Source organism: Poecile atricapillus, chromosome 17 (assembly GCF_030490865.1).
Source record: "Poecile atricapillus isolate bPoeAtr1 chromosome 17, bPoeAtr1.hap1, whole genome shotgun sequence".
NCBI classification, from domain to species: domain Eukaryota; kingdom Metazoa; phylum Chordata; class Aves; order Passeriformes; family Paridae; genus Poecile; species Poecile atricapillus.
In genome coordinates, this window is record NC_081265.1 from 6,864,677 (window position 1) to 6,892,625 (window position 27,949).

The 27,949-nt window shown below is 45.9% G+C and overlaps 3 protein-coding genes across 11 annotated transcripts in view; 2 read left to right on the top strand and 1 right to left on the bottom strand.

Annotated features, from left to right (window-relative positions):
* Positions 1–26,204, bottom strand: part of RECQL5 (RecQ like helicase 5) — a 39,391-nt gene extending 13,187 nt beyond the window's left edge. For 6 of the 7 annotated variants that reach the window (XM_058852291.1, XM_058852294.1, XM_058852296.1 and 3 more), the window contains exons 1-8: positions 26,072–26,204; positions 25,399–25,529; positions 24,128–24,249; positions 21,917–22,435; positions 21,257–21,362; positions 20,503–20,614; positions 18,201–18,363; positions 17,771–17,853 (exon numbers count right to left, since the gene is read on the bottom strand). In XM_058852291.1, the coding sequence (XP_058708274.1) occupies positions 17,771–17,853; positions 18,201–18,363; positions 20,503–20,614; positions 21,257–21,362; positions 21,917–22,435; positions 24,128–24,249; positions 25,399–25,519 (1,226 nt within the window). In that variant the 5' untranslated portion in view covers positions 25,520–25,529; positions 26,072–26,204. Of the gene's footprint in view, positions 1–17,770; positions 17,854–18,200; positions 18,364–20,502; positions 20,615–21,256; positions 21,363–21,916; positions 22,436–24,127; positions 24,250–25,398; positions 25,530–25,960; positions 26,031–26,071 lie in introns of those variants that run through there. The other variant, XM_058852292.1, reaches the window with a different exon arrangement.
* SMIM5 (small integral membrane protein 5) lies at positions 467–10,633 on the top strand. 2 transcript variants are annotated; one of them, XM_058852315.1, is made up of 5 exons: positions 467–623; positions 6,744–6,875; positions 7,241–7,381; positions 9,004–9,157; positions 10,497–10,633. In XM_058852315.1, exons 4-5 carry the CDS (start codon positions 9,031–9,033, stop codon positions 10,616–10,618), a joined length of 249 nt encoding a protein of 82 aa, XP_058708298.1. In that variant the 5' UTR covers positions 467–623; positions 6,744–6,875; positions 7,241–7,381; positions 9,004–9,030; the 3' UTR covers positions 10,619–10,633. The 2 variants fall into 2 exon arrangements, with proteins under 2 accessions (XP_058708298.1, XP_058708299.1); XM_058852316.1 differs by lacking the exon at positions 7,241–7,381.
* A 42-nt stretch (positions 26,205–26,246) lies between the features above and the next one.
* SAP30BP (SAP30 binding protein) overlaps positions 26,247–27,949 on the top strand; it is a 28,817-nt gene continuing 27,114 nt past the window's right edge. For both annotated transcript variants that reach the window (XM_058852312.1, XM_058852311.1), the window contains exons 1-2: positions 26,247–26,404; positions 26,559–26,668. In XM_058852312.1, the coding sequence (XP_058708295.1) occupies positions 26,290–26,404; positions 26,559–26,668 (225 nt within the window). In that variant the 5' untranslated portion in view covers positions 26,247–26,289. The remainder of the gene's footprint in view (positions 26,405–26,558; positions 26,669–27,949) is intronic.

Genomic DNA, 27,949 nt, shown 5'->3' on the forward strand with positions numbered 1-27,949 from the left:
GCATCAAATTCACCATTCCCAGCATCACATTCACTGTCCCAGCATTGTGACTGCTGCCCTGCCCGTGGCAGGTCTCTCTTACAGGGCTGCATTGTCCTTGTGAGTACTTGTGCTGCTCCTCCTTTGAACCCAAGAGAAAAGCTCCTTCCCCAGGGAGCCAGAAGGAAACTGGGCAGTGTAAATAAAAGTTATTTGCTTTAACATTGCCCCGAACTATCGCAGGCAGGGGATGAATTCAAGTCTCACGCCAGAAAAAGGCGTCATTAAAAGGTAAAGAAGAAACTCCTCTCTCGGAGGAGATGCACAGAGGAAGCCAGCAACAAGTGCCGGCCCTTGGGCGGCCCGGGGAGCTGGCACCGGCTCTGGCTCAGCCTGCGGTGGCTCCTCTCCCTCCCTCCCTCTTTGGCACACATGTAACACGAAACTTCGCATCTCCAGGACAACCAGCAACAAAAAAAAAAAAAAAAAAAAAAAAAAAGGGCCGAGACAACAGCTGGCTGTCAGCAGCGGAGCAGAGAGAGGAGCCGAGCGAGCAGCGAGCCGCAAGCCAGGATGAGGGGAGAGATGACGTGAAAGTTTGAGAAGACGGGAAGAAAAACAAGAGGGGAAGAACTCGCGGTCGGGTAAGGCTGAGCTATCGCTGCTGTTCGGTCAAGCGCGGCACCCCACGCTGCTTAGCGAGGGGCTGGAGCCTGGGGAGCTCCCCCTGCTCGGTCAGCCACGGAGCAGAGCTTGGGAGGCTCCATTTGCTTGCCAGGGTCACCGAGGAGCGAAGGTGGCAGGAGAAAAGCTTTTAATGGGATTGCGGAGAGCTGCGCCGCAGCCGCCCCGTAACAAAAGGAGCTCCGAGCCCGAGCGGGGCTCCGCGACTCCTCTGCCCGTGACTAAGGCCGGCTGCTCGGCTTCCTGCGCTCCTATCGTCTGTGTCCCGATAAGCTGGGGACCCGATACAGAAATAGTCGGTGTGGACAGGGCAGCTGGCTCCGAGGCTGTGCGTGCCTTTAGCGAGGAGCTCGCAGCACAGGCAGGCGCCGATGAAACCCGAAGGGTGCCAGCCACAGCTTTTCCCCGGAGCTCCTCCCAGCTGCAGCCCAGTTCTGTCCCCCAAATCCTGGAGGAGAGAACTCAGAAAACGAACCCTGGTCGTGGAACTAGCACACTGTGCAAGTTAAGCATCTGTGTCCAATAGAAATAAACGGAAAGATTTTACACAGTTACTAATGAGATCATTTAAAAAAAAATAAGAATTCAGCCAGTGTTTCAGGCACAGATGCTGCTTTAGTGTTCAAAACAGCATGAGAACCCACTGCTCTGAGAGGCACGTTCGTGCACATACACAGCTCATGGTTTACAGTAACCAGACTGTCAAGTTTGAGTGCAGCGAGAAGGAAGAGTAAAAGGATCACCTAAATACATGAAATTTTACAACTTAAAATCATTTTACAACTTAGAATCATTTAGGTTGAAAAAGACATTATAGGCCATGGTGTCCAAGCTTTGGTTTTACAGAGGTGTCCCACCACCTGTGCTCCCATCTCCGTTTTGCTGTTGGGTATGGGAAGAAGGGCTGGTCATGGAGACTGGCTGGATAAATCCCTATTTTCTGCCATCTGAAGCTGATTTCTCTGTTTGGAAGCTGCTGCAGCTCCCAGCACTGAGCTGGGACCCCTCAGCCTCTGCCAGGAGGGGCAGGGGCAGTGAACTGTTTATAAACAGGAGCAGAAAGCCAATTCTCACAGAAAGAGGGCTTCTCAATCTTACACATGCCTGTAGGGAGGAATGTTAAGGATCAGGTATTTCCACTTCTCTCCATTTCCATTAACGAGGAATGGAGGGCAGGTCTTTCTGACCTACATGTTGTACAAGCATGGAATTGGAACTGCCTGAGTGAGGAGATGTAGCTCAGACCCACAGGCCTCCAGCCTGGCCCTAAGGCTCAAGGGGATGGAGGGAAGTTTCCACCCTGCTAATGAAGAGTCTCTGTAGGCTCTGTTGCAGTTAAGATAGCTTCTTAAATAAAGCATGTGAAAAAACAAAGTTTAGCAAAACAAAAAAATAAAAAAAAAAAGAAAAAGGAGGGAGGAGTGAAGGGAGAAGGGCAGGGGAGGGAAGGAGGTAGAGAAACATGCCAAATTTTCCTGGCCAAAAGAAAATCTTAATGGGTTTGGCTGGGGGCTTGTCCAGCTGCAGCCGTGCTGTTCATGTGTGGGGGGAGAGGCACAGCAACGTGAAACACATGTCTGGATAAAAGCAGCAGGACATGGCTTGTGTTACAGCTGTCACAGTACACGGGGCTCAGCCACAACAGTGGTTGTGGGAATGAAGGTACAAAATAATCCAGTTTGAGAAGAGGCTCCTCTCTGTAAGACATCCCCCTGATCTCAGACCCTGCAGCGGGCCAGAGGCACCCACTGGGCAGCCGGGACTGTGAGGGGCTGGGAGAGAGCTGGGGGTGGGGAGCAGCACCCACTCCACACCTCCCTGCAGGCTCTCCCCACCATCCCACACCTCCCTGCAGGCTCTCCCCATCACCCCACACCTCCCTGCAGGCTCTCCGCACCACCCCACACCTCCCTGCAGGCTCTCCCCACCACCCCACACCTCCCTGCAGGCTCTCCCCACCACCCCACACCTTTGTGCAGGCTCTCCCCACCACCCCACACCTCTGTGCAGGCTCTCCCCACCACCCCACACCTCCCTGCAGGCTCTCCCCGCCACCCCACACAGCCACAGCTGATGACATTCCAGACAATTCCTCCTGAGGCAGCAGCTTCTGCTGCAGATTCTGGTTTTGAGTTCCTACACCCCAGTAGCACCTTTACTAGGATTAGTCCAGGATATTTCAAAAAACTCAAAAATGCATGTAATTTATGAGACCTGCAGATGTGAGATCAAGGACAGGGCACAGAAGTGGCTGTTAAAAGGTGGAGGAGTTTCCAGCACTCTCAGGGCTTCCAGATGCTGGACCTCAAACACCAACTACTGATAGATCCCACTGTGTTTGTGAAGTCACTAAAGGCTTTCACAGGCACACAGCTACCTCTCAGTCAGCTTCCTGGGAAATGGATATTTTGCTAATATTAGAATAGACTTTCAGGCTAGATTCAAGCATCACCAACCCTAAAAAAAGTTCTCTTGTAGAACTACAGGTTTATTTTTAAAATTGACCTTTTCATTTCATTGGATGGCTCCGTGTTTTGGTTTCCCCACTTAAAAAATTTCTAGTAGTGAGGAATTATCTCATGGGGTTTTGTGGACATGCTTGTGGGATGGACTGGAGAAAACCAGGGTGCTCTGCAGAGGTGTAAAGAATCCCAGCTCAGTGCCCCAGCGGTTACCTCTGCTACTGAAACTGGGAATTCAGTGCCTTTTTATATTAATCTAATATGAGGTTGTAGGGAAGAGAAGGCACATTTACAGGGCTGCCTCAAAACCCATCTCCAAATGCTAGGTGGTAGAGATGAGAGGGTATTCCAGCCAAAGGGTGACCCAGGCAGGGCAGCTTTAAAATCTCAGGAATGTGTGGCCTTCTGTTCCAAACCAACAGACAAAGTTCCAGCTTTTCTCCCATGGCATTGAGCTACAATTTACCAGTTTGGGTGTGTGATGTTAAAGGGCTGAATTCTCTTGATACTGGAAACTATTTTCATCTGCTTGGGAATGAATTATAGGTCTGTCTGGCTCTGTGCACTCCTGTTTTAGGAAAAATGGGCTTGTCTGAACTACAGTTAAGATTCACATGGCTGGTCAACTACAGTCATGGCAGCAAACACTGCATTAACAATGATGAGGGAAAACCATGCACTGATAATACAACTGCATTTCTATGGCTCTTTTCATCTCAGCAGTACACTTAGAACAATAAACAATCATGAAGGAATTATGACATGCCAAAATGCATCCACACTGTAGGCACACCTAGCAACCCCACATTGTTTGAGAACAGGAAGCACTGCAGACCTTATCCATATAAAATCAGAAGGACATTTCAGGGACCAAGAACAAAGCTGGTACGTTTTGAAACTGGCCAAGCCTTCATGTTCTTTAGAAAGTGGCCAAGTACAGTCAGAGCTTATTTTAGAGTGTTAGACCAGAATAAAAAGCACCCCCTCCCCTTTGGCTGCTCAGCAACCTCCTTCCATGAGGTTGGGCTTGCCTTGTAAGATTTCCTACCAGATAAACCCCCACAATCCATACAGGCTTCCCATCCCTGTACAGGTCCAATTTCAACCAACTGATTGGACTTGTCTGAGTAAGAACAACGAAGCATTTGCTTCTTCAGAGCCAAGGTCTTAAGGAAAAGCCAAGGCTGCAGTGAGAATGTTGCCCTGGCATTCTACTTGATGGGAATATCAGGAAGGTTCTACTTAGTAAGGTCTCTGGAGCACTCTTGCTGTGGGCAGTGGAGGAGAGCCAACTCACCGTCCCTGGGATTTGCTGCATTAGGACTAGAGGCTTTAGCAGCTTCTTGTTCCACCCAAAACTCCCCCCTCCAAAACTTTTATCTCCACTTTTAGGTTACTAGAGCAACAAACCCACGCAAGCACAGTAAAACCAATGGATCAGGATCATGGCAAGAACAATATGAGGAGCATGGTTGGGTTTGGAGCAAACAAGAGTGGAAACCACACTTTCATCTAAATCCATCCTAAACAGGCTCAGTGAACAAAGTGTAAGAAGTATTGAGTAAAACAATGGCCACTTCAGTTTACAACTACAGCAAACCAGGGACTTGTTGCCTTTCTATCTAAAGATTCCCAAGCATGATGTAAACTTGGACACACAAGAATTAACAAACAAAGCTCTGATGTGGTTCCATGTTCTGCTGTCTTGCAGAGATGAAGTCACCCAACGGTGGGATGTGATGACTTACCTAAAGTCACACAACCAGGGAGCATCTCTGGCAGGCCAGGGAGACTGCCTGTATTTACTAACTTCCAGTCCTGGGGCTAAACCACAAACTTAAATTTGCGCCTTTTGCACTAAAAAAGGCTGCTCAAATACCCCCAGGGCTATGTGTAAACAAGTGTCTCATTCTCAGCAGCTCACCCACTCCCTACAGTTCACCTCTGGATACAGCTGTGTCCACACACAGATCAGGACAGACCAGAAAACCCTGCTCAATATACAGCAATTCCAAAAGACTCACAGCAGCTTCACCAGCTTCAGGCAGACACAGGGATGTCAGACCCCACTGTACATGGTCACCCCAAAGCTCTTTTTCTTGGAAAAAGAAGCCTCCATATGCAGCCAGTTCACAGCAAAAAAGGAACCTTGATGGAGGCTTTTCTCTTGAATGTCTAGATTGAGGCTTTTTAATGGCTTTATTCTCCAAAGGGCTGAGCAGCCAACTTCTTTGAGTGCTTCAGCATGGCATGAGTCCATTAAAACAACTCAGAAAGATAATTTCAGTGCTATTATGGCAATTTTCACAGCTTTCTTCAGTGGGCACAGCAAGATGAATCTGCATTAGTGCTTTCTGGGAATCTAAATCTGTGTAAGTCCTACACACAGTACACGCACTTTGGTTTTACAGGGTCATGTAATCCTTGCAGCTGAGCTGCAAACCTGCAGCTGTTTGCCATTCCCCAGCATCATTTCTGTGCTCTGTCCTTTCAACCAAGGCTAGTAACTCATGGCTCGTGGCACAATGGGCCTTTTTTCTATCAAAACCAAATAAACCCAAATTAAATGATTTGATTTATTCCCTCCCCCAGCTTGGCTTTGCAACATTAGAGAAAGGCAGAAAGGTTTGATGGTCTAGTTCCACTGGCATCACTGATTAGATGAATTTCTTAAGTCAAAACCATGAATTTCAGGCTGCCACCCCATCCCAGCAGGATGTCACAAACTGCCTGTCAGGAGATATTTTGTTACTTTCTTTTCTACATGAGATTCTTATCTTGCTTCTCCTTATCTGATTTTTACTTCATGTGAGCTCTACAGCTGTGGAACAGAATTTCCTGACATCAGTCTGACAATGTGTTATGAAGACCACACTGCACTGTGGTCATTCAGGATTTTTTTCCATAAGATGGATCAGTTCCATCAGCTCTGCTGCCCTACAGCCAAGTCTCCTCTGCTCTGGAGGGTTCCCATCCTCAGTGGGTGAAGTTTTGAGGAAGGACAATCATGAGCAAGAAGAAATTCCCAGCTGAGGAAAACACTGGCAGACAATTATGTTTGCTCCAAAGCCCTGAGAATCTCTGAGGTACTAACTTGGGTGGCTCCTCCAAGCTCTAAAACAGCACTCCAGGCCTAGAAAGTAAACTGTCAGTTAAGGCCTACAACCTTAAGTTTCAAATCTCTGAAGACTTCCCTATTTTAATAATAATCTTCACAGTTACTGCTTCAACTGAATATCCTGCACCACCTGGCCTTTACTACTGTTGGTGAGTGGAAACTTATTTGAACACAATATAATAAAACAAAAGAAATTAATTCTCACAGCTCCACTCTGTTATTGTAATTAATGTCATCACCTTTGTGTTTTAAATGAGGCAGATGCATAAGACAACTGGTTTAAATCACACTATCCGTACCCTTGTGCTAATCTCAAAGGTAAAGTCTTGGTTCCACTGAAATCAATTGGGAAAAGGTCACATCAAAACCAGTCCTGAACAAAAATTTTACATCACAAGTAGAGTAGAACATACAAAATGAATGTAACTGGCTTTCTTTTGGGAGTTTTACTTTTTTCCTTTAAGAATTATTTTATTCTTCACCCTATTGTCTTGCTGCAGAAGCAGAAGTCCCAAAGCAGAGAGCATTTGGAAGCAGAAGAAAGTGCAGTCAAGCAGGAAAACATTTGCTTCCTCACGTTGGAGACTGCACCACCACCATCAAACTTTGTCCCTGATGTAATTGAGACCAAGGTAAACAAGCAACATTCCTTGCAAGTTTTAGAATAAAAACTCCTTCACTTAGCTCCAGATCAGGTAACATGGCCAGAGAGGAATGTCCATTACAGAGATAGGCTTTATCATTTTCAACTAAGCACTTTTCTAATCCACATGGAGTTCTACAATTCTGATCAGTAATTTCACCTTGTATAACCAAACTTCACAAGGCTGGCTCTTAACACCTGTTGCTTCTTGTGCAATCCAAAGCATGGCATGGAAGTTTACAGGAAACTCCTTATGAGGAGAGCTTCTGGACAGGCAGAAACATCTCCAAAGGGAACAAACATTTTCACAATGTTAGAGCCAGAATTTTTATTTTTTAAATTTTTTTCTTCTAGAGCCAAGAACAGAAAACACAAATCATTTCACCTCTGCCTCCTCCACCATCTCTTGGAATGGAAACAAAATTGAAAATCTGCTGACACAGAATTCTGCAGCACTAAGGATAAAGCAGTGATTTCTGGAGCAGGTCACTTGGGGTATGCAATCATCAAGAAAGAAGCACTTAACCCTAGTCCCAAAAATTACCTTTTCAGGTCAAAAGACCACAGCTCTGCCTCCTTTCTAAGTTCCACAGCAATCTTTCTGTGGATGTAGATTTTCCATCCACCCCCATTTCTAAGAAACCAGCTGGTTCCAATTTTTATTCCTTAGCTTGGATTTAAAAGAACAAAGAAAACCCCTTTTGAATTGCATAAACATACAAAACTGATTTAACTTGGCACTAGAGCACTAAAGCCCAGCATGCAAAGAAACAGCCAAGGTCTCTCTGTCCTCAGTGTGTTTAGAAAAACTGAACTCCAAGCATCCATTTGTTTGGGTAACCAAGCCAGATGTGCAGTGAGGAACTAACTGGTTTGTTCTGGAAGTGCTGTCTTAGTCACTTGGCTTTGTGTTATCACCAAGATCAAGATATTAAATTGCAATGTTCAAGTCCCAAAACCCAGTGTTGTTGACTGTTACAATGCACACAAATCAGTACATTTTGATGTAATAATGAAATAAAAGTTATAACCCATTCAAGTGTTGACCTGTCCAAACACTTGTTTTAAGGTGGAACTATGGATATTTCTCAAAAATATCCAATTCCAATTCCTGACTGAAGCAAAATTTGAAGGCACATAGGTTTCATGCCAGCTAGTTTGTTGTAGTGCCTCCCAAAATTTTCCTCATGGGATAAAAGAACACCAAATATTGGTGACAAAATGGAGGCACTTAACTTTAGCTAGACTAATAATATTTTCAGTAGCAATAGCTCCTGTTGATCACTTTGAGAATAAAAAAGGCCAAAAATTACTGAGCAGGGCAGGAGGGATTAGCTCCACAAGGGAGATATCTCCCTGACAGATCCAGGGGCTTTTGCTTTGCTCAGCATCAGCAGTGATGGGTGAAATCCACTTTTCAATTCATATATTTCTCCGTGGCTTAAAAGGAAAAAAACCCCTAAATTTAGCTTTCTTTACAAAATTGCGCTCATCTGTAAGAATTTGAAAAGCATCCAGCTGTCCCTAGTGAATGCAGACCTTAACTTTTAGTATCATACAGTAAATGTTAATAAAACATTATTAATGCTATTGTATTGAGATGTTGAGGTAAATGCCTTTGTTTTTGAAGGGGGGTTCTGTAGCTCAAAGTGCAAGAAGCCTTCAAGGGAGTCTACTTTGTGTTACTCAGTAAGAAACAACTGAAAACTATGTACAGTGGAGTTCAGCACTCAGAATTCAAGTTGGGTTAGAATTGCATTTGTTTCTGGAAGGACAAGTTAGCACAAATGGGAAAAAAAGTGCTTTGATTGGGTGAGAGCCAAGGGCAGGCACTGTCCAGTCTAACTCAGTGCCTGCTGGAAAAAGTGTCCTTGTAGAACACCATTTGGACTTTGCTTAACAGTGCAGTTGACAAAAACACCCTCGAAACTGGATTTTGAAATTAAAACAGTGCCAGAACATGTAGACAATTAACAGTCCTCCACCTTAGCTACTGGGAGCAAGGACTGAGACCAGATAAACTTGTTTTCCTTGTGATCACCAGCTGTATAAGAAGGCTGGCAGCTCCCTAGCATTAGTCAGTAAAAAGGTTTATTCTCTGTTTGGTTCTCCCGCAGCATAAAGCCTGGAGAGGTTGTGACACAATGTCTTCTGAAGGTTTTCTAAAGGAAGTTCAAGCCATTGGTGAGAAGTTTCTCCTTAAGCTTCAGAAACTGCCCAAGGCTGAGCCAGTGGAGATCATCAGCTTTTCTGTGGTTCTTCTGTTTATTGGTGAGTTTGTGGGTGGGGGCAAAGGGGTGTCAGAATTTCTCTCCTCTCCTATGGGGGCAACTTGCTCCACAGGCTGTGTAGGTGGGTTGGTGGTGTTGGCTGTTGTTTTCTAGGCTGTGCTCTGAGGCCCAGGTTAATTCCTAGGTAATTTTTTAATACTCAACATGTACCTCTACATGATTGTGGGGCATGACAGGCAGCAGTACAGCTTTCCCCAAAGCTCCCATTTTAAACATCAGTTAAATCAGCAATATTTTTACCAACCCTGAGCTGCTGTAATGTTTTGATGCATAGAAGACAGTTTATGACAAATGGTTTTAGAGCATCTCCCTGCCACAGAAGACACTTAAGAGAGACTCTGAGAGTCAGTCCTGTTCTGGCTCAGTGGAAGGCAGTATGCTTCAGATGAGCCTATTTACTCTTCTCTGGTAATGGCAAAATACCTCCTGCTGCTCTGTGTGGGGATGGCATGAAACAGAGAACAGCTGGATCAAGGGGGATGAACTGTGTTTATACAATGGGAAAACAAGCAGGAAGGAAGACAGGACTTGCTCCTGGCCAAAAGGAAGGGTGTGCATCCAGCTGGACACTCCTCCCTGGGCTGGAATTCACCAAGTCACACCTGCTGCTTTATTTGGTTCATCCCTACAGCTGGTTCCCCACAGGCCTGGTTACCTGGCAGCCCAGGTCCAGGCTTTAAAGGAACACATGCACACACAGAGGCATGCTCACACTCTGACATGTTCTGCAGGATGGAACATGTCATCCTTTTCTACTCCAGATAAACTAACACATCACTGCCAACACCAACCATCCTGGCTAGAGTGGAGGACAGTAAGTTAGCCTGGTGTTCTGTGAATTGAACTCTTGCACTTGAAGTATCTTGTTTTTTCAAGCTAAATACAGAAGAGTAAAGCCAACACAGTCATGAGTCTCTATGCTTAAAGAGTATGCTGAATTCACTCTTCAGAAATACAACTGCCAGTTTGAGTAATGAAATTCCCTCGAGTTTGGTTACTCAGAAATCTAAAGCTGGATTTTTGTCAGCTCCCAAACAACAGCCATTAAGTGGGTAAAGAAGCCCTGACATGGCTTGGAATGTAGCTCTTAAGGTCTTGAAATGCCTAGTAATGACTGTCCAGATTAAATGGAAAACCAATACAAAGGAGCAGGAACTTAGGAGGAGGAAGGATATTAGGGGATATTGGGCAAAAAAAATTCTCAAGAAACCAGGCTTTGCTCATTTTGCTGCTCACCAAACAACTTGGAGGAGACATTGGGTTACTCTGCAGGGATTGTTCCTATGCTATGAAGAAATATCCTTTGTTTCTCTTTCCAGTTACAGTGTTGGTGCTCATGATCATTGCCTGCAGTTGCTGCTGCTACAGCTGCTGTGGCTGTGATGGACACCCTGACTCCAGACACAGGAAGAGCCAAGTCCGCCCAGCTGCCCATTCATGAGGTGACACAACCTGCTATCAAGGACATGCATGGACATTGTGATTCAGTGCTATGGGAATGACTTTCCACACTAGCCCATTGAAAATGGCAATAACAATATTAATTAACATGACTCAAAGGACCAGAAATCACAGCGTGGAATTCCTTCTCTCAGTGACAGCCACTACTGTGACCAGAAAGGTAAAGCTCCTTTACCATCACTGTCTCCCTCTTCTGGGCTGGGATGGGGTGGGAGGGCATGGACACAGACTGCTGAGAAAAGAGACAGCTTTCCCAAAGACAGCCCTGCAGCTGGGCCAGCTGAGGATCCCCTCTGGGACACAGAGCCACGGAGCAAAACAGAGGCCACGCACACAGCCACACACGAGGCACTGCCTGCTCTCAGCAGAAGGATGGTACTGGGCCTTAGCAAAACCCACTGACACCACTGGGAGGTCCAATCACTCAAGTCATTGTGCATCAAATGATGTTTTCGTGGCCAAACCTGTTGCAGGAGACATGTTTAGCTGAGATATCTGCTGAAAACAACAAATGGTGGAGCTTCTGTTCCAGATGTGCCAGCTGAGGCTCTGAGTACAGCTGGTAACAACTGCCCCTGGTGTTATTTCATTGGTGATACAATGATGGGAAATTGCCAAAGAAAACAGATCATGTAGAATACTCTTTGTAAACAGAAAGATGAAGGCAAAAGGGAAAAACTCACCAATCCTACAGCTTACTTTGATCATTCTCTGCTCAACATGCTCCCTCTCCATGCCCTGTGGTTCTACTCTTCTGCTTATTGCAGATGAATGATTCTTGCAGAGCCTGAACATCTCCTGTTCATCCAGGAGATGAACAAATCCCAATCCTTACTTGAGGAATCTGTGTGCCTGATGTCCTGCACTGTGTGCAGTTTATTTTAGTAGCCATGAACATGATGCCAGGGGTGTGTTTATGAGCAGGCACAGAGGCATTTCAGAGGAGTGACACATGATGGGAGCCATCACTTCAGGGTATGCGTGCAGCAGCTGACAGAGGGCAGAGTGACAGAGCAGAGCCAAGAATGGGCTGGAGTTAACAAGTGCAAATAAATCCCTTTTCCATGCTGCAGCCACTGTGTGTGTTTGGTTTACGCTCCAGTGAACTTCCGAAAGAGATTTATGGACGTAGAAGGCTGTGGCACAGGCCACAACTTCCACAACTGGCACAGCACAGGAAGGCCACAATTCTACACTAAACTCTGAACCAGTGGTGTTTCAGCCCCAAATGGGAGACCAAACACCTTTGTGAGAAGGCATAAAAATTACATGCATGTAGAGAAGTTATCTTCTGCCTCGGTATCCCAACTAAGTGTATGTACCAAAGCCAACATCTAGCTAGGGAGAACAGTCATCAAGTTTTTAACAGTGGGCTTTAAAATACTCTTGACACTTCAAAAGGTACAGAAAATAAAGAAAACTCTGTAAAGAAATGTATTTTCTCTGTTGCCTGCACATGTATTAGTAAAAGGCACATTACATCAGTTTCTTATGTATTTAATGCACTTTATTTTTTGCCAACAAACCGGATCTAGGTATTTGGTATTTTTGTACTGCTGCACATTGGAATATATCTGCAGCCAGAGACATAATGAATTGTCTAAGAATTATAAGAAAAATAAAATTCCTGAAACTACCAGTGTTACTATTAAATTAATAAAAATAAAAACTTTCCAGTAGAAAATGAGGATGTTCTTTAGAAATAAATATTTGAGACTCAACAACTACCAAGAGCAGACTGCACTAGCATGAGGTACTGGCACAATTACACTGAAACTACCAAAGTGTAACAAAAAAACCAAAACAAAACAAAAATTTCTTAGGCTGTCCCAAAGTTTTCACTGCCAGCCAACATGTTAGAGGGAAACAATCTCAAGCACAGCATCAATTCAAACATTCAGAGGTGCATCACACCAACCTCCTGTCCCATAAATCTTTGCTCATTTCACTCACAAATGAGAGGCAATCAAAGTGACATCAGAAGCCTCAAACCTCTTTTGCACAGACAGACTCAACAGATGTTTTTGTATCTAGATTAAGTCACGAGACCCAGGGAAGAACAGAGCTCATTTTCTTTCCAAGCTTGTGCTAGACAGTGCCAGCTGCAGACATTAACAGCAGCCCATTGAGGGCTGCTCCAGCAGCACGGAGCCAGCCTGTGCTAAGACAGGGGGAAGCTTGGCAGGCTGGACACACACCAAGGGCTGACAGGTTGCTGTCACTGGGAACAAGCTGCCAGGCCTTATCTCAACAGGAAAAGCCACAAATGCATGTTTCCCAGTAGTGGTACAAGTTAAACCACTGACAGATACCAGGCAGAGGAACAAGAGAAATGGCTCCTGTCTTATCTCGGCCACTGCAAGTTCCTGAATTGGAAACATAACAAACATAGCACTGTTAAAGAAAGGGAAGGAAAGAAAAATAGGCAATCCTCTGATGCATTCAGGTGGCTTTCTGGAGCAAAGGACCAGCCACTATGTAGAGGGGACCAATTTCTACACACTTGTCTGCACCTCTCAGGCCTAATACTCTGTTTTGGACTATTTTGTACCATTGCACTCATCTGGGCTATTCCTACAGCTGGGATTCAGACATGCCAGTTGTTTCCCTGGTCTGTTGCTTCCTTGCATACATTCAGAGTAGCCTGAAAGATGCCAGAAAATGCCCAGGCTCCTGCAGCTCTTCATCTTCTCCTGACTACAAACCTTCTGGTCCCTGGGTCCCTGCTCAGCACTCACACAAGCTTTTGTGTTTTAGCTTCAATCAGTACTCAGATACAGGCACCTATAAGGAGCAGCAGTGAGGATGAATCCTCTTGTTTCAACCTGCAGAGGGAGATGCAGAAAAGCACAGAATAAGGCAAGGCTGCTTCTAACACAGCAACTGCCATTCATACTGTGAAAGCCTAGGAGGAACTGCACAGGAATACTGTTACTTCAGTTGTGACAATACAACTGTTGAAATAGTTTCTTGCCCAGAGGAACCTCAAAGTGCCAGCAAAGCCAGCCCCTCCAGTGAAGTGGTTGAAGTTCTACTGATGACTTAATGGAATAGCTTCTGTTCCGTAACATTATCCCTCTGGTTTGCTTGGCTTGTGAAAAATAAGTTTCCTTTCACACACACAGGCAGCCTCACACATCACGCTGCTCCTTCTCCCCTCTCTCCAGCACCAGCCCTCTAGCCTCCTCCAGTCAGGAAAGTGATAGTTTTATTGCAGCTCTGGAATGGGTTTATTCACCTAAACTGTCACAATGAATTTTGGACTGCAGGGCAGTCCTGTTCACAGTCTCACTCCAGTCTCCTGCTGGAGCTTGCAACACAGCTCCAGGAAACACAGCCCTCTTCTCTCCACCACATCCTGCAGCCTGCCCTAGGCAGAGGCCACAGTGGGCCTTTACAAGCACTGCAACAGCTGTAGGACTGGATAAAGCCATGAAGAGGAAGAAATGTCTGAGGAACAGCTGAATTAGGACTTTTTAGTTGGGTTCAAGGCCTTTGATTTGATTAGATTAGCCACACCTTTGCAGAAAAATCAGCTGTTAATCATTTACTGCAGCCCAAAGAGGCAACTTCCAGGCTACCTCGACAAGTCTCCAGGTACAGCAAGAGGTCCCTCACCACAGGCCAAGATCTCTTGGAGGGGTGAAGAGGAGGCAACAGAGGAAACACCTACTACAAACCACAACAGCTTCAGGTATTTATGAAATGTCATACAGCTCTCCTATTCTGGGAGGTGAACTGCAGTTAGCAAAAGAGACAGGAACTTTCTGGGGTGTGCAGTCCCATAGGATTTCTGCCTTTGGGTCTGTGGAACTTACATCTAGGCTGCCTCCTTTTTGAAGGCAAAGGAATCCAGAACAGCTTTGATGTCCTGTGTGGCTGGTTAAAGACTGAGAACAGTGATCTGCCATCTACCCAGAAACAAACAATGAACTGAATAAAACTAGCTGTGTAGAAAGAAAAAAAACTTCAGCAAGTGTGAGCTTGTGCTTCGAGTCAAATCCAGTCTGCTGAGGATGAAAAACTTTACAGGAGTAATTCTTTTTCTTAAAGTACTCAGGATACAGACAAAAGAGGCAGCAAGTCAAGCAAATTTTCAAAAATAACCAATATCTTTTCATACATCTTCATAGTCACATTTGCAAGAAAGTGTGAGAAATATTCCATCCTTTCCCTTGAGAGGCAAGGAAGCTTCACTAAAACCACAAGATGCTCACAAAGAGATGCTAGATGTCCTTTAGAAGGCTGACAGCCAAGTCATTATTCAAAGTATCAGTGAAAGAGCAAGTGAGTAGAACCCACTGAGATCCCAGTTTAAATTGTTACTGGACTTTGTGGGAGGAAAATTTATGCTTTTATTGCAGAGTAACAGAAACCATTAGTAAAGCAGACTCCATTAGCAGGACACCCTTTTTAACATAATTGGACTATTCTAAGCCCTATGGAAGAAACAAGTTGTACATGATCTTTGCTTATTATTGGTGGGGTTTTTTGCTTGTTTGTTTTTAAATAAGTGTTCATTTAATCTCAATTTTGTCCTCAGAGTTTAAGCCCCCAACTCTCCCTTTTAGAGATCCTTCCAATAGTATCAAGGAATTTATCCCACTGAATACGTGTCTTTCATGTACAGGCTGTACAGCTGACAGAGTTCATATTGAACATGCTGGAGAGACACTGTATTCAAAATATTGATAAACTATGATTAAAATGAATCTCAACTGTCAAAATGTTGTAAATGTTGTAAAGCAAGCAGCTTTTCCTCTTAATATCTCTATAGATCTGATTGTTAAACCAATCTTGTCTGTATTTCCTATGGTTTATGCTCCCATTTCTGTGAAGGGTGACCCTCCTTTGGAGGGGGATGCCTGCAGGCACAGACACCATTCATACCTGCACTGGTTTTGGGGCTGTGGCTGAGGACATGGAGAGAATACAACATCTGACCCTGTTGTTGTCTGCCCCCAGCAGGGTGGAAGCCAGCATGTCACCAGAGCAAGAGGCATCCTCAGTTCTGGAAGACCTAAAGAAACTGATTTCAGCAAGTGACTGGGCTCTTGGAGGGCTGGTGGTGATTGGCATCTTCTGTCTTGTTTTTATTGCCCTCATTTTATTTGCTGCTATCTTTGGGTGCTGCACATCTCCAAGGCACCAACGGGGTGGTTCATAGACAGCAAAGTGGGGACCCAGAACTTGGTACAGCTGAGCAAGAACCAGCCTGAGCACAACCTGATTGTGTTGTTGACAGAAAATTCTCATCTCACTCCCTGGGTGGTTATTTCTCTCCATGTAACTTCCCTGTATCAAGAGCAATGTCCAAATGCCAGCAAGTTGTTCTGCAGGCCACAGCAAACTCAATACATGAGGCTGTCTGGATTCAGGAACTGCAACATTTGCCAAATCCAAAGTAAACTCATCTCTGAATTTCATCTTTCAAGCAAAACCACCAGCTAGAGGTGGAAGATGGTCAGCCACCACCTAAAGCTGATAAAGATGTGTTCTGCTGCTGCAGCTATGTCGGTTGGGGATTTTTTTTACCTTGCAAAAGAGCAATAGGAAACTGTGGCCACTGAAAGCTTTGTCTGAGCCCATTCTCTAAAAGCAGCTTAGACCATTCTTCTCCTCTCATACTCAGGCCTAAATACACTATGCAAACTTGCTTGCCAGTACACAATCTGTCTTTATTTGTTCTTATTTATAACCTTGCAAGGTCAGAGTTTGAGGTTTGTTTTCACTGTTTGGATAGTGAGTAGAACTGTATTAATCCAATATGTAAAAAAAGAAATGCAACGTGGCTTTGCTTTCCACAGAACCTCAGTTTCCTGTAGAGTTATGAGCAGGGGAGCCAGGCAGGGGTGCTGCAATATGGGATGGGTTCATATCATGGGATCATGGATTCATGATCATGGGATCATATCCCATGATATACAGTTGGAAGAATGGATCAAGTTGAGTAAGAGGAGAAAAAGTCTGGGAGAGGTGACTTCTAATTAGGTCAGTGATATTCCCTTACTCAGATTATTACTTGGAGGGTGGTGAGATACTGGCATGGGTTGCCTAGATAAGTTATGGATGCCCCATCCCTTAGAAGGCCAGGCTGGATGGGGCTTGGAGCCACCTGGCCTAGGGGAAAGTGTCCCTGGCCATGGCAGGAGGTTGAACTAGGTCATCTTTAAGGTCCCTTCCAACCTAAACCATTCTATGATTCTACAAAACTGAGCCACAACAGCCATCTGCGAGCTGGGAACACACCCCAGAAGGAGCAGAGCTTCTCAGACAAGTGGATCAAATTCTTAAAACAAGAAGCCTCCCAGCAGCTGCTTCACAGCATCACCTTGACTTTGGGCAAAGAAGTGCCCCTTTGAGTGCCCCAGGGCTCAGTGTTGTGCCACACTTCAGTACGAGCAAGGCTATCCCATAAACCCAGGATTTGTTTGCCAAACATGACAAGGAGAGAAGGCACCAGAAAAGCAGCACATGTTACATTCATGCTGAAAAAGCTGTCCTAGACACACATGTGAAAAACGAAACAAAATGAAGAACTTGTAAGCATGAAACACAAAGACCATTTTCAGTTAGTGAACATATACTGCTCTCTTCCTGGAAAAAATACAGCTTTGATGTCTTACCCAGCATAGAACAGCAATTAGTACAATTACAGCATACAAGGCATGAACTAAACCTGAACAAGGCATATTGTGGTTGCTAGTCTGCATTTAGATTGGGCACATCCATAATTTGAACCTGTTTCTGAAACATTCTAAGCACCATCAGGTCCTTTTAAGATCACTGAGAATCATAGATACTTTGCAGAGTGGAGACACAGAGATTTACAGAAACATTAAATCTAAATGCTTCCATCCCATGGTTCTGTTTGCCCCCTTAGGAGAGGGGTGATGTACTTAAGGAGGAGAGTCAAAACAAAAGTAAATGCTAAGTCAACCCATCATCAAAGACAGAAGTTAAACATTCCCCTGACTTGATCAGACTCCAAGACTTCACAGTTAACTCAGAGGTGGGAGTGATGAGAGATTTCTTAGGGACACATGCAGGATCTCAGCCATATGAGTTTCTTGGAACAACAGGGCATGTTTTCCCCAGCACTAACAGTGGTGTTTGAGAGAAATGCACTCACCCCAGCTCCTCACAGAAGTTCACGATGGCATCAAAAGCTGTCATCACAGCTTTGTCAGACTCTTTTAAGGTGCCTTTTTTTTCCTGAAAGTAGATGGGACAAGGAACTGTAGTCTTCAGTTTAAATATACATAGAGTAACTCTGGCAATGATCAAATCCAACCCTTCTGAGCTGCGTGGCAAACAGCTACAGACACCTCCCTGTCTCTACTCCAACCTCTGCTCACCCATTCCTCTCTAATAGAGCTGGCTCTGGCAGCCTTTTCCTTCCCTGCTTCCCTTCCTTCTGCTATCCCTTGAAATGGGGCTCCACACAGCTCAGAAAATTTCATTTCATTTCATCTTTTCATATTCAGAGGGTATTGCAGGCAAACCAGACCAGAGCCAAGGCAGTGTATCCAGGCAGGTGGATAGAGCTCTGCAGCTCTCACCTGGATGTTAGAGAGCTCCTTCTTGATCAGGAAGCTGACTTGATCCCGGTCATTCCTGGAGTAATAGAGGCGGCAGCAGGATGGTTTTCCATCTCTCCCAGCTCTGCCAGACTCCTGGTAATATCCAGCCATTGACTTGGCAATATTCCAGTGGGCAACAAACCTGCATGTGGTAAAACAGGGAACATGAGGCTGCAGGTTTGTCAGAGCACTGCACACACACCAGTGTGGTGTCTGTGGGCATCAATAACAGCAAAAAACAGGGCAACAAAAGAGGAATGCTCAGAAAAGAGGATGGAGCACACCAAGAGAATTTGCACACTGAAGTTTTAGTCCTCTTAGCACACAAGACATGGAAAGCAGCACAGCTGTAAGAAAACAAACCTGGACAGCATGTGAGCAGGATGCCACTCCAAATGGATGGAAAAGAATGAGCACATGAGTATCCCAAACATGCATACAACTGTGCAGCTATGAAGACTGAGAATAAGGACACTGAAATAAGGAGTTTGGGATATTTTACCATAAAATACAGCATTAATAAAAGAGTTGTATTTATTTTGTAGGATGCAATCACACCATTACAAAACACATTTTTAAATATTTTACTTTTAAAAGACACTTAGCCAAAATCTCCATGGGAAATTCCACCTCACTGTTCTTTTCAGATGAAGGCAACCCTCCTAAGCAGCAAATATGACTATAGAATCATTACTAAATTTTACGTAATCTCTGCAGGAAGGTTTTTCAACACAGCATTGCAAGACTGCTTTAATCCTGCTTGTACCTGACTGTTCAGCAATTCTGCTTGTACCTGTTTTGAGAGGATTGGGCAGCACTGTAATGCTGCCAAGGTTTTCAAGTCTTCCTTAAAGCCAGCATGACCCAAGGGCAGGTATGATGCATATGGGTGTAGCTAAAGATTAAATGACAAAAACAAGCAAACGTATTTCTTCAAACACAAACAGCCCAGGAACAGGCCAAGCAGGAAGCATCAGAGCCTTGTACATTTAAGTCCCATCAGGAAGTTTGCTGAAGAAATTGATAAATAATTTTAAGCAGGACTGAATTAACAGTGAAGACAGAGGAACAGATTCCATCAGAAAAAAAGGGACACCACCTCTGTTTTCCCTTTTGTCCAGATGAGTCACCTCTAGAAGTTGTCAAACCTGACCTTATTTGATAACATATGCATGAATACTCAGAAATCTGCCAACACACTACAAAGGCTAAGCAGCAGTGTCTTGTGAACTAGGCTTGGGTATAACGTTATTTTTAAAAAATCCTGTGAAGAGACATTTTAACTCCATTCCTTGAAAATTAACTAGATTACAAGCACATTTCAGCCATATTTCACTTTCAGTCACTACTATGCATTTCAGTTACTCTTTGCCCTTTTTAATGACCACTGGGCAGGGCAGAGTGGCTTCAGCAGGTCATTAATTCATGTCCTAGGAGACTCCTCACTTCTCTGTTTGGAAAGGTGCATCAAGGAGTAAAATTGTCACTGCTATAGGATCCTGTTACCTGGCAGCACAGTTGTGAACTGATGGGATTGGCTCAGTGATATCCTGCCCTCCTTTCACAGGATTCAGAGCAACTTCTGTACATGGATTTTAAAGATCAGGTCTGTTGTTGTCTGAGCTACACCTGAATTATCCCTCTAGTAAGTGATCATAATAATAACTCAGCACAGCCGTATTGCAGGGCAGGAATTCTAACACAGAGCCCTTATGGGGACAGCAGTCCCAGAGGAACAGCAGTGGAAACCATGTGCAAAGTTTCTGTCCTTGGACCAGAGCTGTATTTTTATATGGTTATTGCCCTTTGTGAAGGGCTATTTTTTCCCCATTGCATTGCAAGAGATCTCCAAAAAAAGCTGGCTCTGACTATTTTAATAGAGGGTGGATGAATTATTTTAGGTGCAGATTTTCTTTCCAGTGCTTTTTAACAGCAGCTATTGCATTAAGAGAAGTGAAAGAGACAGCTGTGATTGCACTGAGATGGCTCTTTCTGAAACCCTGGAGGGTGTGGCAGAAAAGCTTTCTTCCAATTCTCTTGATTTTAAGGATGACTGGCAAAGAAGAGCTATGCTGCCTTGTGTTTAAAGTTTTTACAAAGCCCTCCCAGGTTTGGTTTTGCTGCTTCTAAGATAAAAATCTTTCAGCACCGGTTTTGATGGTTTAAGCAAGTGTTCATCAGGCAGTTGAGTCAGGTGTATTAGGTAACAGAGCCTGAGACTTTTCCTTCCCCCTGCTCAGGTCTCAGTCTCTGGTTGTGCACAACACTCAGCCTCACACACCTGACGTTTGCTTTGTCTACTCCCATTCCAAAACTGATGGTTGCAACAATGACAGGGATCTTCTCCTCCATCCATTCATTCTGGACAGAAGTCCTGTCAGCTGCCTTGAGGCCTGGGAAGAAAAAGAGAAGAAAGTAAACAACACCACAAAAAAACAAAAAAAGAAATAAACAAGCCCCACCCCCCCCAAAAAAAAAACACAAAAACCACTCCATAAACAAATGAAAAAAAACCCAACCAACCCAAACACAATAAAAAACCAAACAAAAAAAACACAAAACCAAACAATAAAAAACCAAACCAAACAAACCAACAACACCACTAAAAACCAAAGACAAAACAAAACCCAAAAAAAATCAAGAAGGAAAGAAACAAGAGGATTTTCTTTCTCATCCATTTCCCCATTGTAGGCCAACGCCCTCACTAAAACTGACTGATGTACATACTCCTCTCTTCTCAGTGCTTGGCCTGGAACCAAGCAGAAGTCAGCAGCAGATGCTTTTATTCCAAAGGAAAAAAATCTAGCTCCCTACCTGGGATAAAAGCAGTTGTTATATTCAGGCCATGAAAGATCCAACAGCTCTGGAGACAAGGGAATGTCATTGTGGTGAAGGGCCTGCACTTATCTCACAGACCTGATGTGTGAGCATCACACAGATTGCAGAGCATGCCTAGAAAGTTCTTTTCTAGGTAGCTCCAGCCCAAGTGGAAGAGTTCAGTTCTCCCAGCTAGTGAGAGATGCAGACTCCAGTACCTGCATGGTAGGCCTTGGCTTTCAGCCCTCGGTAGCTCAGCTCAATGGCCAGCTGGTCACACACATCCCTCATCCTGCAGTACACGATGCCACAGCCGGCGTACACCTGGGAGCCAGGAGACAAAGGCCAGGACACGGCCTGAAGTCAAACAACAAAGCTGCAAATACAGCCTCTCATCCTCCTAGTAGACACAAGGCATGAACCATCTCACAGACACACCCAGGTGCAGAGGTTATAGCTGAGCTGCTGAGAGTTGTTTTGAGAATTAGTGTTAGAGCAGGAAATTCAACACTTCAAATGCTTCTGCTCACCCTTACCACACTAATGGAGCAGAACACAAATGCACAATGGTCACAGAGGATGTGACAAAGCAAGTGAAAATGCTTGTTCAGTATTCCTAATCAATTTCCTTTTAGACTAACCCCCTTCTGAGGACACCTCTGACAGGAACACAGCCTTCACATTCTACCTGTTTTAGAGGAACTAAAAAAAATATGTGTGTACTTTTAGAGGACTTAGAAAATACACACAAGCACTTTCCTTTCTGGGACCTCCTTGTTTCCTGCCACAGGTCTGTCAGGGCCCCACCAAGCCCTAGAAGGTCAGGGACCATTAACATTTTGTCCAGTTTAGTTTTCTTCCCTAAAGGTAAAACTTACCCCAGTGGTGCCCTTCACTTCAAGCGCCTTCAGACAGAAATCCTTCAAGTCAGCGTACGGATCAGTCAGGAGCTCTTTGAACTGCACATCATAGAACAAATTAGATCTGAAGCAAGGAGTCTTAAAGGTGGAAAGTGGCTGCTTGAGCTTGAGCGCTGCCACCACGTCCTCCTGGACCTGCTTGGTGGCAGTGGCAGTCAGGGCAACGCAGGGGGTCTGGGGGATGCGGCTGCGCAGGGAGCCCAGGCGCAGGTAGTCGGGGCGGAAGTCGTGTCCCCACTGGGACACACAGTGAGCTTCATCGATGACCAGGTAGGACAGGAGGTTTCTGGACACCAGGGAGTTCAGTGTTGGCTGGAAGGAAGAGGCAGCTGCCATCTCTGGGGTGATGTACAGGAGCTTTACTTGAGGCTTCTCACTTGCCAAGTCAGCCAGGATGGTTTTCTTCTCCTGGGCAGACAGCTTGGAGTTCAGAGAGCAGGCTTTGATCTTCAGAGCCAGCAGGTGATCCACCTGATCCTAAAGTAAATACAAAATAGAAATGAAAATCAAATGGGAATAAAGAAAGTCACCAGCAACTAAAATGATTAGTTGGGAGACCCAAGTGAGACCTCAGCTTCCACCTCCAGGATCAAATCCCAGGACAACACACACCTATAGTCCTGTTATTTACAATTTCAATTCTACATGTCCTTTTCTTCACCTGTGAGCTCCATCCAGCTCTTACATTCAACTGCATTTTTGTGAATCCATTCACTTTAAGATAGTCTTTTTGCTGCTAGGGAGCACCAGGAGGGATCTGTGCAAAACAACTCATCACAGGCACTGTGACTTGAACACATCTCAGTATTTACACTATGAAGTTGTCACAGATGGAAAATGAACACTCCCACCCTGCAAGAACAGGGAGCAGTTCACTCCAAAATAACTGAAGGGTGCCCTAATACAGCTGAGACAGGGCAAGGATCATGGAAATCACCACTGCAGCAGAACCAGAAGCATGGATGAGAATCCAGTGTGTCATCAAAACCAAGAAGAAAACATGGCATCACATCCAGATGAACACAGGCCATACAAATTCACTTCCCTATCCCCTGCTCACTTGCACTTGATGTTTCAGGATATGAAGAGTCCTGAAAAAAAACAGGTATCTAATTATTTTACTCAATATCTGGTTTCAGTCATTGATTTAATGTCTGTTTCTGTTTTCTGTTCACAGCCACCCCTTAGCCTTCCCTATAATGAACTGCACAGGCTAAACTCTTTTAAGTTTGGCTACACTGAAATACATCATGATCATTTCAGGCACAGCAACCCCTTCTCAGGGCTTAATGAGAAGACTCTGGGGGTTTACTCCAGCTCTTTCCCCTAAGACTCATCGAGCCCATCTCAACCTATTTGTAACTCCCTTATCAATATCATAACATCCATTTCACCAATATTTGCCATACCAGAGCCCAATCAGTAATCCTCACACTTGGAACAAATTCACTCTTTATAGTATAGGAAAGACTGCTATAGTTCTTAATGTGTATTACAGTGAGACTGTAAAGGAGTTAAATAATTCCACAAACAACAAATCCCAAACCAGCAGCCTGCAGCACCAGATGTCATGCAGTGCTAATGGTCTACACAAGTCCAAGCAATGCTACAGCTGCTCTTACAGGGACTTGTTTCTCCCAACAGATGGTGAAACAGAAGAAAAGGTAAAATAGAGGAAAAAACATGTCACAGATGAAAGTGATCATGGAGCAGTTCTGCTAAACCAGCTTCTTCCCATCAGATCGACTGCAATGAAAAGACATTTTCATGCAGAATGAATTGTGTCCTCAAAGGCAACTTCATCACTCCTGGAGTTATTAGTTTATAGGTAAAGTGGCAGGTTTTTTTTCTGGGGAAAGATCCATCTTTTGGTGCATTTGATTTACTCTGCTTTGCTGCTTTTGTCTGAAGAAAATGGAGAAAGGCCCAGTTACAAAAACCACCAGGCTACTATTAAAGGCAAAACCATCCTTTTAGAGAAATGCAAAGTATCATACCAGAGATACTCTGCTGTCCTCACCTATCAGCACAACAAGACATCAAGAGAATCCAGAGGCAGATCAGCAGCAGAGACTCGTGGGCAGAAAGACAAGAGAGCACCTGCCGTGTCTCCAGAGTCTCCCAACCCCTTCCCTGACTGCTATTCCCCAGCTAACAGGAGACAGTTACCTGAATCAATGCAATCAGAGGTGAAATGACAATGGTGATTCCCACTGCCAGAACTGCAGGAAGCTGGTAGCACAAGGATTTCCCTGCCCCTGTGGGCATGCACACAAAGACATCCTTCTCTCCTGCAAAAACAACAGAAGAAAGCTCAAGGCCTCTGAGTGGTGTTGAGTTTCTGGGGCTTGGGCTGGAGGGGTGGACAGAAACAGCACATGTGTGCATGTACCAGGTGGCATAGCAACAAAAGACTTCAGTTTAGGTTCTAAAAGCACAGCAATGCTTTATAACACATGCCAGCAGTGGTTTCCTTCAAAGTACCTCAGATTGCTTTGTAAACTTTTAGAGGCAGCTGAATAAAAGTACCAGAAGCTACACAGAAACCAAAATAAACAGAAGTTATTAATGTTGAATCTCCTCCAAAAAAGCTGCTTTCACTCATTTTACAGACCTCCACTTACTACATCACCAGCCCCATGACAGAACTTGACCACATCCTCTTAAAGCTTATCCCTCACATGAAACAGAAGTTGGAAATCTCAATCACATTGATAATATCCTGAAGTGACTGTTCCTGCACTAACCAGGATCCAGTTCAAGCCAGGAAGGTGCTAGTGACACCAGGGAGAGACACCTTGCACACAGAATCCCACTTCTGACAGGTCTGTTGTCAACTGTGAGTGGTGATGGATGGAAACTGAACTGGGCACTGTTCTGATTCACACTGAGAGAGCTGCTGGGGGAGTTGGCAGCTTGTTTGGGTGAGCTGCCTGTCCACCCCCAGCTGCCTGTCGGGGTGTGTGTGTCAACATCAGCACAAAAATATTTCAGATAATGGCCCCATGATTCTGAGGATCTCAGCTATGCTAAGAAATCAAGTCCTCTGCTGGTATTGTCTTTTAACACAAGGACAGTTTTACTCTGAAAATGCCTGAATGTTAACAGGTCTGATGTCATCTGACCACAAACACACTGGCAGGTGTGAGGAAACAATTAGAAAAGACACCAACAATGCTGCACTTTCCCATTTCCACGGCTGATGCAATGGAGGTGTTACAAAGCAAATGAAAGGAGAAGACGCAGAGCTCATGTGCAGGACGTGCTCTTGGGCCACCAAAACCACCTCAGAGCAGAAGAAGGTGTGGAGGGCTTGGCGCTCCTGCTTAGTCCAGGCGACATCTGCTCACAGCAGGCACAACAGCAGCTCCTGCGGGGTCACCCCCACACGGGGATGGACACCCAGCCGTGCTCCACACGTGTCCCATGCCGAGCCTCACCTCTGGCCACAGCCATGGTCGCACTTTCCTGCAGGGAAGTCTTGAAGGACTCGAACCCGAAGACCTTCTGCAGTGTTTTCCGGACCCTGCCCTCCAGGCCCGGGGGAGCCTTCCCGCTCATCCTAAGGACGCTGCGAACGGCGACAGGAACCTGAGCTGGAGCCGGACACCGCCACCCTCCTCAGCCCAAGGCCTGCCCCGACCCCCTGAGACCCGCACGGCCTCCCCCACAGCCTCCCTGCCACACTCCTCCTGTTCTCGGGTCTCTCAGGGATGTTTATCCAGACCCCCTCACCGGAGAGGGCCACAGTGTGTTTACTGTGGGTCAGCCCCCTCCCCACGGGGCACAGCAGAGGGGGCTCAGAGCTCTCCAAACCCGCCCGCACCCGACATGGACGGGTGTGTGGGGACGGGTATGTGGGGACGGGTGTGTGGGGATGGGCGTGTGGGGATGGGCGTGGGGACGGGTGTGTGGGGGCAGACGGCTCCTTCTCACCCACCCTCCCTCCTTCCTTCCCTCCCAGGGCCCCGTGTCCTTGCAGCCCCCGCGTTCCCGTCCCACCTCCGCCCTGTCCCGGCCCCCGCCCTCCGCGCTCGCTCCACACCCGGCAGGTGCTGTCGCGGCGCCACAAAATGACGTCAAAACCTTCAGTTAAAGGAGCAGCCCGCGCACCTTTCATCCCCTCTCCTCCCCAGACACGCTCCGCTCCGCCTCGCTGAGGGCTCTCCCCTCCGGCCGTGAGCTCCCCGAGCAGTTTCTCCTGTGTGAGGCCGGGATTCCCCCGCTGCTCCGGGAGCCTCAGACAGCCGAGGAATGGCAGCGTTGCCACGGCGACCGCGCCGCGTGCGTCATCCCCGAGCGCCGGAAGTGCGCCGCGGCCGGGGCGGAAAATGGCGGCGGCGAAGCGCAGCGTTCTCTCCTCCCTGGCGGTTTATGCCGAGGACTCGGACCCGGAGTCGGACAGCGAGGCCGGCACGGCGGGGAGCGATGGGGGAGCGCCCATGGGTGAGGGCGGGCAGGGGGCCGGGACAGGCAGCGGGCTGAGGCGCCAGGGCTCCCCCGCGCGGCCCGCGCCGGCCTGGCGTTTTCCCCTGTGTGAAGGGAAGGCCCCGCACGCTGCCAGCTCCCCTTTCCTCACAGTTCTCCTTTTTCTCCTTAGGAGAGAAAGGCGGCCTGGTCTCAGTTGGGTACGGAGAAGATGACTTTACCCGCCTGGATGGGGACGAGGAAGGGTACGAAGAGGAGGATGATGAGAACAGCAGGCAGTCAGTAAGTACCTCCCTGCTCCGGCAGCTTGTCCTGACCCCTTACACAGGTTGTAGAGGCTTTTCTCTTCCAAATAAAAACCCGGAATAGCGACCCGTGATGGAACCCGGGATATCTGACTCATGCTGTGGGTTTCAGCACTCTCCATCTACTCCTTTCCACTTTGTTTTTAAGTAGAAAGCATTTGCCCTGAAACCCATAAGCAGCTTGGCACAGCTCATGTTGCTCGTTTCTGTGTTGGTGTCGTTGGACTCTTTTATGGGAAAAAGGCTGTTACAGCCACTCCAAATAAAAGCTATTCTTTAAACATAGTTGACATGTAAGAATCTTATAAGAGGACCACACTGTCAGCTGGTGGATTAAAAAGAATAACTTCTGTGTTGTCTTAAATTATACTTTTGTGTGTAGCTCAATCCACTCCCTGCATCAGGTCACCCTGATGTAACAGTGTCCTGTCTACATGTGGGTGGCTTTTGTGTGTCACAGGTGCATGGCACGTGTCTGATATCACCTGAGCTCTGGGATAACAGCACTGTGGGGGGACAGGGCATGGAGCTCACAGGCTGTGAGTGCAGCTACATCACACAGAAGGATGTGTAGTTCTGCCCTGGGTCTGGGAGAGTGAATAACTTTGGGGAAGAGGGAAAGCTCCTTTCTTTATCGTGACCCTTTTTCCTAGCACTGTGTTATCTTCTCTCTGTTCCAGTTCTTTCTTCTGCCACACAGCCAAAACCCAGGGATACTCCTATCTATTTCCTCACTGAAATCTGCTTTATGTGTGTTAGATCAGTCTCTTAGGAGACATGATTTTCTGCCATCTCTTTGCCCAAGTAGCAGCCAAGAAATTCCTTTAAGTTCTGTTCTGTTTCCCCTGATGTCTCCCTTAGCAAAGCAATGAAGTTTTTTTACTGCTTCAGTGATTCTTCTTTTTATATCCAGCACTTCTAGACTCTGTTTAAGGGAGGTCTGTAGTTCAGAGGAAGCCCTGTGTGTGACCCAGGTGCTTGCCAAGGTCAGCTGTGTTTAGTTAGCATTGTAAAGGGGGTGTAAATGGAGTGACTTTATTGCATACACAGCTTTTGGTACAGGGTGCAGTTGTCCATCATCAGCTGCTGTTCAGGAAATGACAATCAGTCAATCACTCTGGTGTCAGCCAGTGAATCTTGCATAGGTTTGTGGTTACACTGCAGGTTGCACAAGTTACTTCCCATTTTTTTCCATTAAATATTCTCTGAGTAGGTTTGAAAACTTCCTTGGCATTGCTTGTGCTGGTAGCTCATGGAG

What these genes read in the sequence shown, in the direction of transcription:
- SMIM5 (XM_058852315.1), top strand. Translation starts at nt 9,031, where the DNA reads ATGTCTTCTGAAGGTTTTCTAAAGGAAGTTCAAGCCATTGGTGAGAAG. An exon ending in TGTGGTTCTTCTGTTTATTG is followed by an intron (nt 9,158 to 10,496) that starts GTGAGTTTGTGG and finishes TTCTCTTTCCAG; the next exon opens with TTACAGTGTTGGTGCTCATG.